The sequence below is a fragment of the Sylvia atricapilla genome, chromosome 6 (genome assembly GCF_009819655.1).
Source record: "Sylvia atricapilla isolate bSylAtr1 chromosome 6, bSylAtr1.pri, whole genome shotgun sequence".
NCBI lineage: Eukaryota > Metazoa > Chordata > Aves > Passeriformes > Sylviidae > Sylvia > Sylvia atricapilla.
In genome coordinates, this window is record NC_089145.1 from 37,703,598 (window position 1) to 37,720,583 (window position 16,986).

Genomic DNA, 16,986 nt, shown 5'->3' on the forward strand with positions numbered 1-16,986 from the left:
CTGCTATTTCTACTTAGTGGCTGCTCGAGAGCCTTGCTCACCTGCCAGCTGGAGACCTTCCAGCCTGAAAGGTATCACCCACCCAGGTGATACTTGCTTGATCCTAACCTCCTAACCTTAGAGCTAACAGAGTTTTTCTCCTTTCCTGGGGTTTATTCCCTTTCCTGGAGCACCAAATCCAGACTGCTGTGATGCCAGAGTTTAATTTTCCCAGCCCCAACCATCCCCACTGATGGCTGAACATAAACCTGATCCCAGTCCTGGAAACCTCTCTATGAACAGTGACAATTCAGGATTGGGATTGGAAACCTTTATCCCTATTTATGCTCCAATCACGTGTGCCATGACTTCTGTGTGCAGAGCGAGCTGCAGGTGTGATTCAGGGGCTGTTTAGATTCAGAGGAATCATGGAATGGTTTGGGTTGTAAGGGACCTTAAAGCTCATCCAACTCCAACCCCCTGCCATGGGCAGGGACACCTTCCACTATCCCAGGTTGCTCCAACCTGACCTTGGACACTTCCAGGGATCCAGAACAGCTTCTCTGGGCAACCTGTGCCAGGGCCTCCCCACTCTCATAGGGAAGAATTTCTTCCCAATATCCATCTAAATCTCCCCTCTTTTACTTTAAAAACCTCTTTCAGTACTTTTGAAGCCCATTCCCTAAGCCCTGACTCATAAAAGCACTGAAGTACACTCAGAGTCCAGCACATCTGGAAGTACTTTGCTGAATTAGAGCATTATTAATCTTCCTGCATTTAAAGCAACTTTTTATTACATTTTAAAAATAAATGGGCATGTACTATTTCTTCATATTTGGGATTTTTTTTTTTTCAAACACTGATTTTTAATGCTTCTCTGGCTTGGCTGGATATTCCTCCATCCAGCCAAGCAGCTGCTCATGCTAAACCTGGGAGCAAAATCCCTCTTTCAGTGTTGATGCAGCCTAGAAGGAGCTCCAAGTTATCCGTGACTCCTACTTTCAGTGGAAAACCACCAAACCTCCCTTCACTGTCCTGAAAAGCCACCCTGAGACATCCCAAATCCAAAAAGGAAGGATGTTTTGAGCTGAAATTAGCAGAGTGCAGCTGTGGGTATATTTTTCAATTATTTCAATGGGTTTGGGGAAAAATGCCAGCCAAGTGGTGCTCGTACCAGTTGCAAAAGGAATTTTTTGGAGCTGGTGGAAATAGAGGGGCTGGGATTTGGGGTTGGGATCTGTGTGGGACAAGGAGCTGTGTAAAGTGTGGCAGAGCTGCTGCCTCCTCCTGGCTCTGCTTCATCAGCCAAAAAGTAGGAATTTTAAATATTAAATAATTCTAAGCAGGTTTCCAGTGCTGGCAGCTATTGATCCTTGGGAATTGAAATGAGAAAACCTAAAATCTGGCAAGAAAAGACTCAGCAGCTCTCAGAACACCTTGTGGGGTTGATCTTCCCTCAGCCTAAAACACCTTGTGGGAAGAATGAAGAGGTTGGACATGGACAAATGAAGCACATTTCCAAGGGGAAAAAACAAAGAAGCAAACAAACAAACAAGGATCAGTTCAAGTTCAGGGTTTATGTCCCAGTCTCCCACCAGAGGTATGTGGCAAGTGAGTGCCCCTCACCCCAGCACAGCTCATCCACCTCCTGCAAACACTACAGATGTAAATATTCCCCTGTGAATCCCACTGGGATTTTTTCCCCCTGCACATTTGTTTTTCAGCAATGCCAAAAAAAGCATTTTATCTATTTAATAATTTTTTTTCAGCAGTGCAAACCAGTGCATTTTCCGTAGTCATGGAGTGGGAGTCACTTCTGTGTTTAATGACAGCAAATGCACTGATTTGCATGCAAGGAAAAACACGTGCAGGTTTGGGAAAAGGGTGCAGAGCTGCCCAATTCCCCATTGTTTTCCAAAAAGAGCAATGTTAGAAAATGAGGACAAGGAAAAGAGGGGCAAAATCAGACCTCCAAGGTCCTTCCATTCCCAGGAGGGAGCAGTAAAAAATGCTCTAAGTGCAGACACAGCACTGACTTGTGGAAGCCCATCTGAGCTGAACTGCTCAGGAGCATTTCTTGGAAGAGTATTGGAGTTTGTTAATGTCATGTGAAAGCCAGGCTGCTGTTTTTGGGGGGAAATGCAGAAGTTGAAGAGGATGCAGCCGGGAGCTTTGTTTTCCACACTGTTTTTGGGAATGTATTTGTTTCCTTTGACAGTGACTTACAGCCCGGCTTTCTTTTCTATTTTGTTAGAGCAATAAAGAAGATAAATCTGTAATAATTCAGCTGCCTGTCTTCAATAAAATCTTGTCTTCTTCACACGGCCCCTGGGAAGATCTCCATTTTACAGCCCTTCGAGATTGGTTGTGTTTTTCCATTTCACCTCTTCACCAGAACGACAGAAAAATGATATTACCAGTAAAATTAATAGCTAAATACAATTTCTGGCAGAGGGAAAGCTTTCAGCAGGAGGAGCTGGATCCTGAGTGTGACTGTGCCGGCCCCCAAGGATGCTCTTCAGCAAAGGTGGATGCTCCCATTTTGTCCTTGATAATGGGCTGGAAAGCTCAAATATCAGCTAGTGAGAATTTCTATCCTCAACGTGGGTTAACATCAAGCCAACCTTTGTTGGCTTTGGGCTTTAGTCAGGTGCAGAGGACAAAGGAGGAGAGAAGGGGATGGTGGTGGGGAAGACACCTAGGCAGAAAAAAAAAAATCCTTGGAAGTCATAGAATGGGTTGGGAAGGACCTGAAAGACCACTGAAGAACAAAGGGGGTGAGGGCATTTCTGTCCTCGCAGAGGAAGACAGCGGACAGAAGAGCTGGAATGCGGGCTCCACGGCTCCTGCCACCTCCAGGGATGGGAGACGGGACACGGCACCGGGGAGCACCACAAGTGCAGAGACGGATGGCAGCCCCATGGCTGAGACCCCATGGCAGGCGCAGGGGGTGGGTGGTGGCGGAGCCCTCCCTCTGGGACAGGAGGTGACCCGGGGGCTCTCCACAGATCTCCACAGCCCCGGGGAGCTGATTCCGAGCCCCCAGCCCAGACAGGAGGTGACGCGGCCCCGCAGTGACCCAAACCTGGGGCAGCTGGGGCCCCGTGGATCCGGAGACGCCCCGGGGGCAGGAGAACTCTACAGGTGATGTGGAGTTCTCCCGCCCCCTGGGCTGAGGTGACCCAGAGGCCCCGCTCGGCTCCCGAGGTGACCCCGAGCCGTGGCCGCCGGTGCGCGGTCCCTTTAAGAGCGGCCGGGTCCCCTTTACTCTATGTTTACATAACACGGCTGAGCCGTACCACTGTTGTCCGTGCCGGGGGGGGCGCGCCGCGCGGGAGGGGGCGGAGCACACCGCGCCCAGCCCCGCCCCGTCCGCCGGCAGTTAATGGGCGCGGGGAGGGCGGGGCCACTCGCAGCCTCACGGGGGGGAGGACGGCGCGGGTTCGCTCCTCCCGCTCCCCCGCCGCGGCGGGTTGGTCTGTTCCCCCCGCTGGCTCCGCCCCCCGCCCCCCCGCGGTGTAGTGGCCGTTGCCGGTGGCCGGCGGCGCAGAGCGGAGCGGAGCCCGCTCCGGAGGCGCCCCCGCGGCGGCGGCTCGGACGGGGGCGGCCGGTGCTACCACAGCGGCGGCCTCATGTTTTCCCCCAGCCAGGAGGAGCTGTGCGCGCTGAACAAGGAGCCCGTCAAGTACGGGGAGCTGGTGGTGCTCGGGTGAGCGCTGGGCAGGGGCTCCGGGGAGGCTGGGAGAAGCGCGGCGGTCCCGGGGCGGCGGGGGCTGCCCCGCTCTTAGCCCCCGGCCCAGCGCCGGCCCCGTCCCCGCGCTGCGAGGCGGCGCTCCGAGGTGCGGGGGGCGCGAGGGGCGCGTGGCGCTTCCCGCCTTCCCGCCGGCCGAGTGCGCGGCGCGGCCGCTGGAGGCGGGGGGGTGACCCCGCTCCCCGAGGGATCCGCGGGGGGACATCCCGGTGCCCGAGGGGAGCAGGAAGGATGGATGCGGGGCGTCCCGTTGCCTGAGGGGAGTAGGGAGGGGTGGATGGGGGTGGTCCCGGTGGCTGAGAGGAGCCAAGGGGGGACGGTCCCGGTGCGTGACGGGGCGCGCGGTGCGGCCGTTGCGGGATCCCGGTGCCGGAGGGGCGGGATGGAGCGGGGGCCTGGTGCCTGAGAGAAGCAGGGAGGGAGAAATGGACGGACGGACGGATGGATGGTGGTCCCGGTGCCGGAGGGCCCGCGCGGTGCGGCCCTTGCGGAGTCCCGGCGCCGGACGGGCGGACGGAGCGGGGTCCGGCCGGTCTCGGGCACGGAGGGCTCGGCGGGGCTGGGAAAGAAACTTCTTTCGGGGCCGGGGGTTGCGGGGTTATGGCACACAAACCCCCCCGCTCCCCGCTGCGGGCCCCGTCTCGCCGCCGGTGCCGCCGTCCCTCGGCCGCTGGCTCCGGGAGACGGCGTCCTCATTGCAGATGGCACGGAGATGACTTTGGAACGAGGAGCAAGCAGAGGAGGGGGGTGAAGCACTTTTGTTCAGATTCGTCGTGGAAATGTTTATTTTCTCGGCTTGATAGGGATCTTAAAGTAATCCGCTTGGCATTACGCTGTTGCCTTGCTGTTAAAGCTCGCAGCCGCTCTGCTGAGCGCCGCGGAAGCAGATGAGGGAGAAGCGTCTAAGCCGTGCTTGCTGAGAGCCCTCGCGGACCTCGGAAGAGATGCTTAATTTTGGTAGTTTAATACGTGGTAACGAATGGTTAATGGAGCAATTTTTCAGTGCTGAACACAACGGAAAGGTTTGGAAGCAGCCGCGAAGCAGCACAGTCACAGCCTCGCTGCGTTACTCAGCCTCCCCCAGAATCTGGTACATATTTGCTGCAAGGTCGCAGAAAACCCTGCTGTGGTTTCTTAGGGTTTTTTGTTTCGGTCCTTTCCTAAAGAGCCGCGTTCACCTTTGCAGAGTAACTGTTTGAAATAGAGCAGTTCAGGCTGGGTACTCATATCCAGTAGTGCACTTTTTTTCCTTAAGGGATGCTAAATGTTTCCTGTCACGAGACTGGGTCAAGATGCAGTTACCGTGGAATAAAGCACAGCTGCTGTCATGAACGTGTGGCGTAGCTGGTACTTGAAATCCTTGAATTTAAGTCCCTTGATTCGTGAGAATTACCCACATCACACTAAATTTAATAAAGAAACGTTCTTACTGTTTTCAGTTGTGGAAATGGAGGGTGAGCTCAGCTGTGCAACACTGTCTCTGACAATAAAGTCATAGTATAACGCAGAATCTTTAATTAAATTAGAGTGCATAAATTGATGTTGTGCTGCAGAGGCTCTTTGTGCACAGCTGGAAGCATTTTCCTTTCTGTTGCTTTACTATTTTTAGCAGCAGTTGAAAGTACAGAAGTATGAAATGTTTTGGCTCTGATCTTAACCTGGCAAAGTCTGGTGTGCTTTTCTTTTAATACGGGGACGCATTGATCTGAGCCTATCGGTTCTGCTGGGCTCTTGATCTTCACTGTGTGTGTTGAAACATGCCAGTAAAATCTAAATAAAATGTACGTGGCTGGGTTTAGGTCCTGTTCGAGCTTCAGCTGTTCTCTAAAACTACTGAGGTTGCATCTTGTAGGTGTAAGATGTACTGAAAATTTGAAGAGATCCTGTCCCCGCAGTGCAGCCAGGGACAAGAAGTCTGTGCACGGGAGCCGAGTCTCTCTGGTCACGGTGTCTCTGTGGCTGCGCTCAAACAATGGGGCACTGGCTGTCGCTGCTCACACAGTGTGCCTGGGAGTGTGGTGTAGGGGTAGGTAGATGTGATGGAAGCAGTCCAGGAAATCTCATGACTTCAGTATCTGCTTTTTTAATTTTTAGCCTGAGGATTGTTGTTTCAAGACCCATTTGCCACTTCAGGAGTTCATTACTGCGTGTCCTATCAGAGGCGTCTTTAATGTTTGTCGTGCCACAAATAATGCAAACGTCCCTCTCTTTGGTGACTCAACATTTGTGACTAGGAACTCTTGGAACAGCTTAAGCTGTCCAATATGCTAAAAAACCCTCATAATACCTGTTTTGTATTAAAATCTTGTAATCTGGAATTTCATTTAAATAAGACAATGTAAATCTGTTCTCCTCCCTGTAGTGAAACTGAGACCTGGGGAGCAGCAGAAGCATAGTGTTGCAGCTCCTGTTACAACTGCCTGATTAAAATTGATAGCGCAGCCTCGCAGCTAGATTAAAGAAAAAAAAAAAAGAAAGAAAAAGCTGTTTTGAGACACTGTGTGGGTTGTTTTTTTTTTTTTTAAAGCCTTGATTGTGATGTTGATGAATAACTTGTGTCTTGAACTGTGAGACTTTTAAATTAGGTGGTGAAAAGGATGATGAACAAAGGAATTGGCATACCTGGCAAACTGCTGAGCTGCTGTTTTTAAGATGACAAAACTTTCCCTTTATCTTTTGCTTTCACTCTGCCTTAGAATTATTAAAGTGGGGTTGCTGTACCTTGACCTTTAAATCGAGGGAAAGGTGTTGTTTTGGCAGGAGGTGGCTCTTCCAGCAGGGCACGTTCCTTATTGTCTGGCAATAGTTGTGATTGCTCAGTCTGCGCCTTAGTGTGAGCACCAGTCAATCCCGAGGCGTTTGGTGTCGGTCGGTGCAGCAAACACATTTCTAATAACCTTCTCCCAGCACTGTGCTACGTCTGTGCTGGCAGTGATGTGGCAGCGTGTGTTTGGCTAAAGATTTTGCCGAGGTTTACATAATCAATGTTGTAGTGAATAGAAACAGTTTATGTAAATCGAGCCAGACAGGTCAAGATGGCTGGTAAAGAAGAGATCATCTGCTTTATTGTGAATCTGCTTGTGTACATCTGCTCGTAGCATCATCTGCTCACAAAAGGCTCTGGATTTCTTGGTGAAGCGGAAACATTCATATTCTAATTCTTTTTGAAGAAAAAAAGAAAGCAGCTTTGTTTGAAGTCCTGTCAAAGTAATGGCTCATTATATATTTCTTGGAACGTGGGGCTGGAGGGATTTCAGGAGATGCCGAATGCAGTACCAAGTACCTGAATAGTGTCGGTGTTTGTTACTGCCTTTGTCAGTAGCTTTTGTTTGACTTAACTGGTGTCTTGTTAATGTTTTGAGGTTCATGTCCTGCCCTCTTCCTCCTGGTGCCCCTTTGTCCCCTAACTTTGAATCATGCCCTGAAGACTTTGTGACTCCATCCAGCGTGGCTCTGCTGAATGCAGGACGGAGCTGGTCCCTGGCTGCAGGGGGTGACTGTCACTGAAGGCCTGGTGCCCTTAAATATCCTTTGGGACTGCACGGTGGGGATGGGCAGCTGTGACCTCTCAGGAAAGTCACTTGATTAAAATGCTGTAAATTGAAGGAGGAGCAGCAGAGAGACATGAGATGTATTCAGTGGCTGAGTACTGGAGCAGTGAAAGATTTGTACCTGACATTGAATGTGGATTTTGGATGTGGTTTCTAGTAGTTGTGTGCATACGAATGGAATATTCCTTATTAACCAAAGGCTTTCTGGGTGTTTGCTATTTCTTAGCAAGGAGATGCAGCCTGATGCATCCTGAGCTGAGGAAGACTTCGTTGTACAGACTTTGCAATACCTAATGCACTTATTTAATTTAACCAGACAAAATGCTAAGGGCTGTCCCTCAGAGTTGTTGCAGTAGTCACTTTGAAATTGCTGACAACATTTTATGTGTAAATTTTCCATTGCCTACCATAAAAATAATTGAATTGGTTAATTTGGAGGCTTCAGTGCTGAAGGAAGCCACTGTGAGTTATGTGAGCATTGTTTAATGTGGACTGTTGGATGTTCTTGAATAAACAGGCTGCAGTTTTGCTTAAATTTAACGTTTTGAGAAAGTAGAATAAAAGGACAGGTCTTGGAGCAACCTGGTCTAGTGGAAGATGTTCCTACCCATAGCAGGGGGTTGGAACTGAATGATCCTTAAGGTCTCTTCCAACCCAAACCATTCTGGGATTCTGCAAAAATTCTCATGTTTACAGTCACACATTTTGTGGTAATTTTTCAGAAGCTATTCTCGTTGATGAACCACTTTATACTTGAAGCAAGTTTAGATCTGAAACAGTCTTTTTGTGTTAATCTGAAGGGACATGCATTTTTTAATTCCTATTTTTTATACTGGCATTTTCTGACTGATCAAAGTTCCCACTAGCCCTGCCTCCTTGCAGGGTAAATAAAGTTTCTGAAGTGTCTTCTGCTTGTAAACACATTTCCATTTTTTAGCTTACCTGTCGGCATTTCCATTTTTTAGCTTACCTGCCTGGCTTTTCACGTAACTCTTGTTCATCTCTTGCTGTGCAGTTCAGGAAGAAGCCAGTGCAGGTTTCCAGTGGCGTTGACAAATGCAGATGCAATGTGGGATCTCTGCTTGTCCTTGAGTGCTGTTTGCTTCTGTGCATGGACTGAAGGAGGAGGGAGAGTCATCCTGCCTGTGGAATTAAACTGGAGATTTAGTTTGCACATAGATGGATTTGCTGTCTGATACCAGCCTGAGGCTTGGTTTAATGACTTGGTGATTTTCTGCGCTATCTGGTGTAGATATATTGGTGAAACTGCTTAGGTGACTCGAGTTCTGCGTTTAAGCCTTATTTGAAAATATACTTTAGGTTTCATTTAAAGGACTGACTGTAGCGCATAATGGGAACTAGCAGTTAAATGTGTTCAGGGTCATGATTCTCTGAGAATCATTTGCTCCAGCAGTCATAGCTGCAAGGTTACTGTTCTGGGGAAACAGATTTTGGGGTTTTTTTGGGGATTGGGTTTTTTTGTTTTTTTTTTTTTTTTTTTTTTTACATTGACAGTGGCTTCTTGGAGACCTTTATGTCTTGTGCTGAGTTTATGGTGGATGTTATATGTGCATATTGAAATGTGATCGGGGTCAGTGATCAGGGTCAGTTCAGAACTTGCAATGCAATTAATAAAACACCAGAAGAATTGTGTCTGAATAGAACATTAACTGCAGTGTAGGAAAACAGTGGAAAACATTGTATCTGAGGAAAGGTCTATGGATTTTTTTGAAAGCTTGTGTATGGCTGGATAGAGCAAACGTTTTGCTTCATTTAAGCTAAGAAAGAAAACATACATGAGTTGGTTTTGTGCAGCTATCCTATTCCTTGGAGTACTTTTGACTTTCTCAGAGTGCAGATTTGTATCCAGCTGTAGGCTTGATTCACAACATCTCAGTACCAATGTAAAATCAGAGAGCAGAAACGTCAGATTCTAAAATCTATGTTTATTGAAGCAAATCATAGCATCAAACGTCTTCATGTTTGTTATAAAAAGGAAACTGAGTGCATTTTGGAAGTTAAACTAATCCCCTTGGTGTGTACAGGCAGGAGGTCACACATGGGGAAGTGAAAGACTCGGGTTTTTTTCCTTAAAATATGGAAAACAGTTTACTCTGAATAAATAAGTCTGGGAAATGTAGGACTTTGCCTTTGATGCACTTCTTGTGTAGAACCAAGTAGCTGTTCCTTTTCAGTCCTGGCAGAATCAGGGATAAATAGTTTTCCATTTTCAGCTGAAATTTGTAAATGGGTAAATACTGTAACAGTCCACTTGGTTCTACTTTAAAATATGCATATAAACCAAGAAATTACTTTCTAGGCTGGTGGAGGTTTGTATTTTGTTGCTGAAAGCAGTATCTTACTTCAGCTATTTTGTGTTCCTTCTTAACAGCAGGCTGTTCTTTCTGATTACAAGGTTGCCTGAGAACAGATTTTTCCTAAGAAGCCAGGAACTTTTTATTATTCAGTTTATACTGAAATTATGGCTGGTTTGTACTTGGAGAGCTAATACTGCTCTCTAACTTGCTCAGTAGTGACAGAAGGTATAAACTTGATACTTGAAGATAACAACCTCCTTCTTCTGTAGCCTAATGAGGAGGTGTGTGAGGAGGTATGGAGCCTGTGCCTTGCTCTAGGTGGGGTTTGTTAGTTCAGGGTGCCAGCAGAGGAGTGTTACAACTGTTTGCAAAGTCCTACAGGAGTGTTGTGTTTCCTGTTGGTATTGTCTGCACTGCCTTTGGTTCTCTGTTTGTCCTGAACACTTGTGACTGGTGTGGCTGTGAAACTTTCCAAAGATGACTCCTCTGGCCTGTTAGTTGCAGTCTTTAGTGCTTCTTGTGGTGTCATCTCAGTTGTGTCTGGTTATTCTGCAGTGTCATACTTGGGGCTTATTTGCCCTGTGGTCAGCAAGGCAAGTGAAGTAGAGGAGGATTTGGTCTAAGCTCCCAGCTTGATGCAGGATCTCGAGCTGGTTTCCAGTGTACTTTGTGCTGTCAAATCCTTTTTCTCCTCTGCTGTATGAAACCCTAAATCTCATTTCTGTTGAGGATGCTTTTTCTTTTATCCACAGAAATCCTTGTGTTTATTCTTGCTCTGTCCCAAGGTCACCACTGGAAGCTTGCATGTGACTTGTCACAAGTGCAAACCTTGAGGGACAGGAATGAGGATGCTGGCATAGGGAGTGTGCCTCTTTCAATAGACTTCTGAGGCAAAGCTGCTCATTTTGTTTGTTTCATAAAGACATCACTAAATGGTGCTCTTGCATTTTTCACTTCACGTGTGTAGACCAATATGTTGAGGGGCTCCTGCCTTTCCTTTAGAGGGCTTGTTTCCCTCTTGATAAGATGCAGTTCAGAATTTTATGCCTGCCTTATCTTTGCATCATATTTGTTTTTAGGCATCTCCTGGTGTAGTTTTAGGCGGGTTAGTCCTGGGTCTTGAGTTCACAGTGACATTCCCATGCTTTGGGGGACCAATTCATGACTTCTCTGACAAACTGTAAGTAACATCTGGGATTAGACTGCTTTAATCCTATTACTTGCTAGCCTGGAATAGTCTTGGTGCTCGTGTTAAGCAAAGAGTGCAGTCGAGAGCAGTGGGGGTTCCAAAAGCAGAGATTAGTGAGCTCTGAGGGCAGGCAGGAGCAGCAGCAGCGCTGTCCCAGCTCCTCGGCCCTGCTGCAGCACCCTCTGCACCACCAGCTGTGCCCCCTCTGTGCTGACTGCTCTGTTTGACCTTGTAACGTGACCTCCTGTGCAGATACTCTCCCTGGGTCTCTGCAGTGTTGATGAGTGAATAATGGTTTAAAACCAAGCAGAGAGCAGGGAAGGACAGCAGGCAGCAAACTGTCTGTAGGGTTTTCTTAAAGTCTGAGTAGGCATCGTGGTGCTGGGAATGCAGAGCTAAGAGTAACCAATCCTTGGGCCAGCCGAGGAATAAACATCTCTCCTGCCCTTCCCACGAACAGCACTAGTTGGCTTGGGTTAAGAGATCCTAGGATTCAGGAAGATAGTCCTTGTAGGAAAACCCTGCACAGTGAAACTTCAGCAGTTTTAAATATTTGGTATTTGAAGACTTGTCACTGAGGGGCCCTGTGGCAGGAGGACACAGCATTTTAGTGTGATGGGGTTATGAGTGATGTGTGAACAAGGTGACACTGGACTTGCATTGTCTTCATCTAGACAATGCTTCTACAATTACTCGTTCTGATTAGTATAACCTCTGTTCCTAAAAATAGCAAGTATCAGCTGTTTTGCAATGAAGTTTCACTCAGTTCTTCATATTCCAGTCTTGGAAGTCCTCGTGTGAGGTCACTGGGAAGCACGCACACAGCTGGGTAGTGCAGCAGTTATTGGCTCATGGAGAAGAGAGAGTAATTCAGCTAAAAGCTTTCCTCTGTTTCACAACAGAAATGTCATCTGGAGAGAGCACATTATAAACAGCAGTTGCGAAAATGGACACAGACAATGTCTGCAAAGCTGAAGAGTTTGTTGTGTTAAAAGCAAAGTGGTTTGGAGATGAGCTCTATTTGATGAGGAATGATATGAAGGTGCTGATAACTGAAGGACCTGTTTTGGCATACTGCTTTCAACAGCAGTTTGTTTCTGCTGGAGAGAGGGAAAGCAACCAAGCAAGCTAGCTCTGTTTTGTGCTTCTGGAAGTAATTTACTTTAGGTAATTTAACAGTATAATTTTTAATATTGCACACTGACCTCGCTGTAGATACAACTCATGTGTTTCAAGGAGGATCGAGTAGATGTGATCTGGACCTAATCTGAGTAGCACAAGGCTTCCTTTTCTAGGGAATTGGCACAAAGGCCACACCTGCCCTCACTGAGTGTTTGTCAATAAAGACCTGGTGGTCTTCTGTCATATTTATTGCTTGTATTAACTATGATCTAGCTACAATGCTGCGTAGCAACTAACTGTATTTACCAGAGGTGCTGGCAGGCAGCTGCACAGTGAGTCAAGTACTGTGTAAAATGTCTAATAAAATGTTGTGCTGTCTCACTGAAGTAGTGGGGACAGGCAAGAAAAGTTATGAGACAGCTGGCACATAGTAGGTTAAAAGGAGAAGGCCAAGAAGTATTGTGGTCATCTCCTTGAGTACTGTAACGTTTACTGACCCTTGTTGTTGCAAATTCTTTTTTTTTCTCTTTACATTCAAGGAATCAAGGACAAAAAGTTATCAGTCCTTCTTTTTGAGGAACTCTTTTTAACTTTTTGAAGTGCTTAGAAATGTAATGATGTGTTTAGTGGGCTTTCAAATTACTCTTCACCCAGAAATGTGTGCTATCTTTAATTTAGAGTCCAGTTCATAAGCTGTCATGAAACAATTTTATTCTTCAAACTGGTTGGCTTTAGTAATGCCTCAACAAACTGGTAGGCTTTACACTTCTAAGGTGTAGCCTCTTGAGGCATGGAAATATCATGGGTGAGAACAGAGTGGGACTGACTGAGAAGACAATTAGTCACTGTATGAAAGTAAACAAATTGAAGTGAATAAAACTTCAAATCTCCTCTTGCCTGTTACAAATAAACTCGAAACCAAATGTGCAAACCCTGGAGCACGTGCCCCTGGGAAGAGTGAAAGAACTGTTTAGTCTGGACACAGAAGTTAATGGGCTGCAACTTTGATATAAGCACAGCTGTATTTCTTCATGTGCAACAGCATGAATTCATTTTAATTGTTGGTGTCTGATTTAGTGCTGGTGGAGGCACAGCCTTTGAAACAGGAGTAGTGTATGTATGTGTCCTCCTTTCAGAGGTGCTGGTGAAAGATAGCGAGGGCTGTGTGGTTCCTGCTTCCCAGCACATCCTGTGGCAGGGTTCAGCACCTCGCAGATTGACTGTGTTTTTTATGGAACATTGACTAATACACCAAAATGTTGCTGTACTTTCAACTTGCCTTTCTCCTAGTGCATGTTTGACCTCTGAGAGCAAATAGCTGTGCAGCTCAATACTTGGATTCAAAAGCATTTTGGTGTTGAAGAAGAATCTTTCAGACTTGATAGGATTCATTACCTTGTGCTTGCCCTAACCTTCCTGCTAACATACTTGCAATACTTACTTTGAATCACATTCTGAATCTTAAAATTTGCTGGAGTAGTTCCTCAGTGCATCAGGGAGTGAGTTTTGGTTCATGAGTTTGGTGTGTGGCTTTCTGTGCTGGGCAGCGGGCAGAAATCCCATTCCAGAACCACACGTGTGATGGGAGAGGTGGCAGTGCCCTGTTGCAGGTCTTCACCTCCTCTGGCAGGACTGCAGTACAGGGAAATTCTTTGTAAGTGTTCCCTCATCTGACTCTGCCTGAAGATTTAATTAATTAAATGGGCTGTCAGTAGCTTGGTGGCTTTTGCCAAAAGACTACCAGCAAATTAAGCAGATGGGATGGTTTGGTGTTGGGGCAAATCTATGAGGAGGCAGGTGTTGGTTCATACGAGCAGCTGAGTAACTTCTTCCTTCAGAGCAAAGACAGGAGAAGGAAGTTTGGCAACAGCCAAATGGTCAAACCTTGCATGGTTTTTTACTTCACTTTTGGTTTAGGCTGGGCTTCACTGGAAGAATGAAAAGAATGAAGGATGAGAATATCACATCCCAAGGGCTCTGGTGATACAGCAGCCCTTGGGATGGCACTGGCATTCTAAGAGGTTGCAGGATCTGGCTCCATGGGCAGTGGCCATGGAAGCTGTAGTGCTTAGGTCTTACTGACTGTGCTCAGATTTGTTCCCCAGGTGAGTTGCCTTGCTCAAGATACCAAGATAGGGACTGCAAGCTGCTTGTTTGGTTTTAGGGATGTGCACTGAGGATTTTTTCCTCTGTTATTTCCACAGATATTTTCTTAATACCCAAATGTTCTTTTCTACCCTTTTTGGTCATGAGTCCCTGTGCCCATTTAAAAGACTTTGATGGAGCTTTCCCAAAATCTCTAGATACGTTCATTTTGCCTATGAAAGATAACCAAGCTGGGGTTTTTTTTTGGCATTCTCACAGTCTGCTTGTTGTCAAAGCAAAAGAGCTTTAACTTTTGACTTGGGTTTGGTGCCTTTTTCCATGTTTGAGCACAAAATGCTGGAGATCCGTTGCTTGCTTAGCTGTGCCTTATCTCTGGTTGTGCAATCCTGCTTCCAGCTGCAAAACTGGAGTGCCATATATCCAGTTTTATTGCAAGTTTGGAGTTTCCAGCATGCAGAGACTGGTGTTATCCAGCAAATAGCTGTCCATGTAAGGATGCAGGAAGACTACAGCAAGTACAGTTCCCTCTGTAAGCAAAGCCAGGGTTTAAGTGATTAGCTGGGTCTAAGTCAAGCTCTGTGTACCCTACTAACTCAGCTCAGGAATTGGCCTCTGATCACATATTGCTGGTTTGCACCTTCAGCTCTTTGGAGAAGACTGGTTTGTGTTATGACTTTACCTGCTGGAAGTCTCTTGGTGTAGAGAGAACAGTGGTAAAATGATATTTTGCTACAGGGTAAGCAGATTCTTGAGGCAAAAGTGTTTTGCTCTTTCACCTCTGGGTATTCTGTAACCAGTGCAGGCGGGAAGGAAGGAACTGGATTTGGGGTTGGCTGGGGTCCAGTTGCAGACTTTATTCAGATCCAAGCCAGAAGGAGCATGGGCTTATTTGTAAGTTTTGGGCAGAGACGACAGTTGAGAAAAACCAACTGTCTCAGTTTCGTGAACGGATGAAATTAGTTATGAATATGTCTGGTGGTAAAAGTGGGATGCTTTGTGCTCTGCAGAGATTGAGAAATGCATTAAAGATCAGTTTGTCATGCCTAAGTCAGGAGACCAAAAGACTTAGCTGAGTTAAACTAAAAGAGATAAGAATGTATGATGCTCTTTAATATCCAGAAAACAAGTGTATTCATTTGTAAAAACAATTCATTTATTGTATCCACGAGTACAAAGGAATGTTTCCCCACCTCCTGCAACATTCTAACCTGTGCATGAACTAAGTGGAGCTTGTGTAAGTGATTGTGAGCAGCCTTTGGTTTACTTAGTCATTATTAAGTGCAAAGGCTGGTCTGGTTAGGGATAACACACATTTCATTTTCTTCCTGCTTCTCTTCCTAGAATTTACTCTGTATTTGGAGAAAGATGGAGTTTATTTGATGTACAGACCTATGCAGTGTGACAGCTATTGTCAAAATTTAAAAAATGTGGTATAGCAAGCAGAATTTGACAGGAACTTTTAGTTTCCTTATTTGTTGTTTGTTTTGGAAGAACAGAAGTTCGGATAATGACTGTTCAGATGGGCAGTTTGTCTTGGCATAAACAAATCCTGGTTAAAATCTGGAGAAGTTCTGAACAGCTACTTGTTCACACTGATGGTCATAACTGCTTGTAGCCTCTAGAACTGCTGGTGTTTGTGGTGTGGCATAAACTGTTTAAGGATCTGGTGTTTGGGGCAAGGCAGTCAGTTTTGGGATGGTGATGCCACAGCTGCTGGAGTGAAGCAGTTGCTGCTCCTGGCTATCCAGGCAGGAGGACACTGAATCCTCAGCTCTGCTGGCACCACTGGCTCCCTATCCCAGTCATTTTCCATCTGCCTCTGGTGAATACGCTGTGATTTACTGAGAGATGTAGTGACAGGTGAGGTTGTAGTCTGTAACTGGAAATGAAGGATGTCACTGAACTGATTTTATTCCACAGCCTCCTGATGCTGTTTGAGCTCTGGTGAGGAGAGGCTGTTAGATGAATGAGATTCCCACCCCCCTCCTTGTTAGACATCAAGGAATCCATGTGACTGATTCTCACCTCTGAGAAAAAGCTTCAATTGGAGCTGTCACCTCAGTAGACAAAGAAGGAATCCAACTGCAAGACATGTACCCAGAGGAAATCATGCTTTGCTGGTTCCCTGACTTATGAAACCCCTTGTTTTTTCGTTGTTCTCCTTGTCACTACCGGTGCTTCACCTCTGCTGCCTGCAGTAATAATAACAGTGTTGGGATATTGAGGTGGAGGGAGTGGGAATGAACACAAATGTTCTGCTACCCCAAGGAACTGTGGGGTGGGTATAGGAGAGGTTTGTGTGTAGAAGAGAAGAGCTCCCAATGTTTTCTTTTCTTGGAAAAACAGCTTTTTGGAGTAATTTTGAACACAACCTGAAACTGCTTTGAGAATTGTCAACAATGTCTCATGTAGTTTAGCAGCCTCATATTTTGCCTCATGTATGAGCTCAGTTCAGAGCTAAGAATAGTAGTCTCTGTTACTCAAACATTTAAATTTTCTGGATGTGGAAAGTCTCCTTTTCTTAGTGGTTGTGAAACAGCCTAGTGGAGGATTTTTGTCCTTGGCTAAAACTCCGAAAGGAAAAACTTGGGATTTGTCCAGACATGAATGCCTCTCCTGTAGATTTCAGGCTTGTTACTTTATAATGGGCAGTTCCAGGAGATTTGCTTCTGAGTTTTACAAAGATACTGAAACAAACCAATGGGCTGTGAGTATTTCTGGATGTCATTCTTGTCTTCTGTTCCCCCTCAAGGTGGTGTAGCCTGAGAGATTTCTACAAATGCTCTTTTTTGATAGGGCTATAGGAGGAAAGGAAAACAGTTGTGGGAGACCCTTGGAGATAATCCTATGGGTATAATGCCAAAGAATTGACAGAGTAGCAAGGGAATGTGTGGTTTATGTTCTGAAATACACGTGCAGCATCTTTAGCTGGGCAGGGGAGGACAGGAAAGAAATTTTGGTATCTGCAAA

At 46.3% G+C, this 16,986-nt stretch overlaps 1 protein-coding gene across 3 annotated transcripts in view; it reads left to right on the forward strand.

Moving 5' to 3' along the window:
- Positions 1-3,479: 3,479 nt before the first annotated feature.
- Positions 3,480-16,986, forward strand: part of PELI2 (pellino E3 ubiquitin protein ligase family member 2) — a 64,100-nt gene continuing 50,593 nt past the window's right edge. For 2 of the 3 annotated variants that reach the window (XM_066321572.1, XM_066321574.1), the window contains exon 1: positions 3,480-3,688. In XM_066321572.1, coding sequence (XP_066177669.1) covers positions 3,612-3,688 — 77 coding nt within the window. In that variant the 5' untranslated portion in view covers positions 3,480-3,611. The remainder of the gene's footprint in view (positions 3,689-16,986) is intronic. The other variant, XM_066321573.1, reaches the window with a different exon arrangement.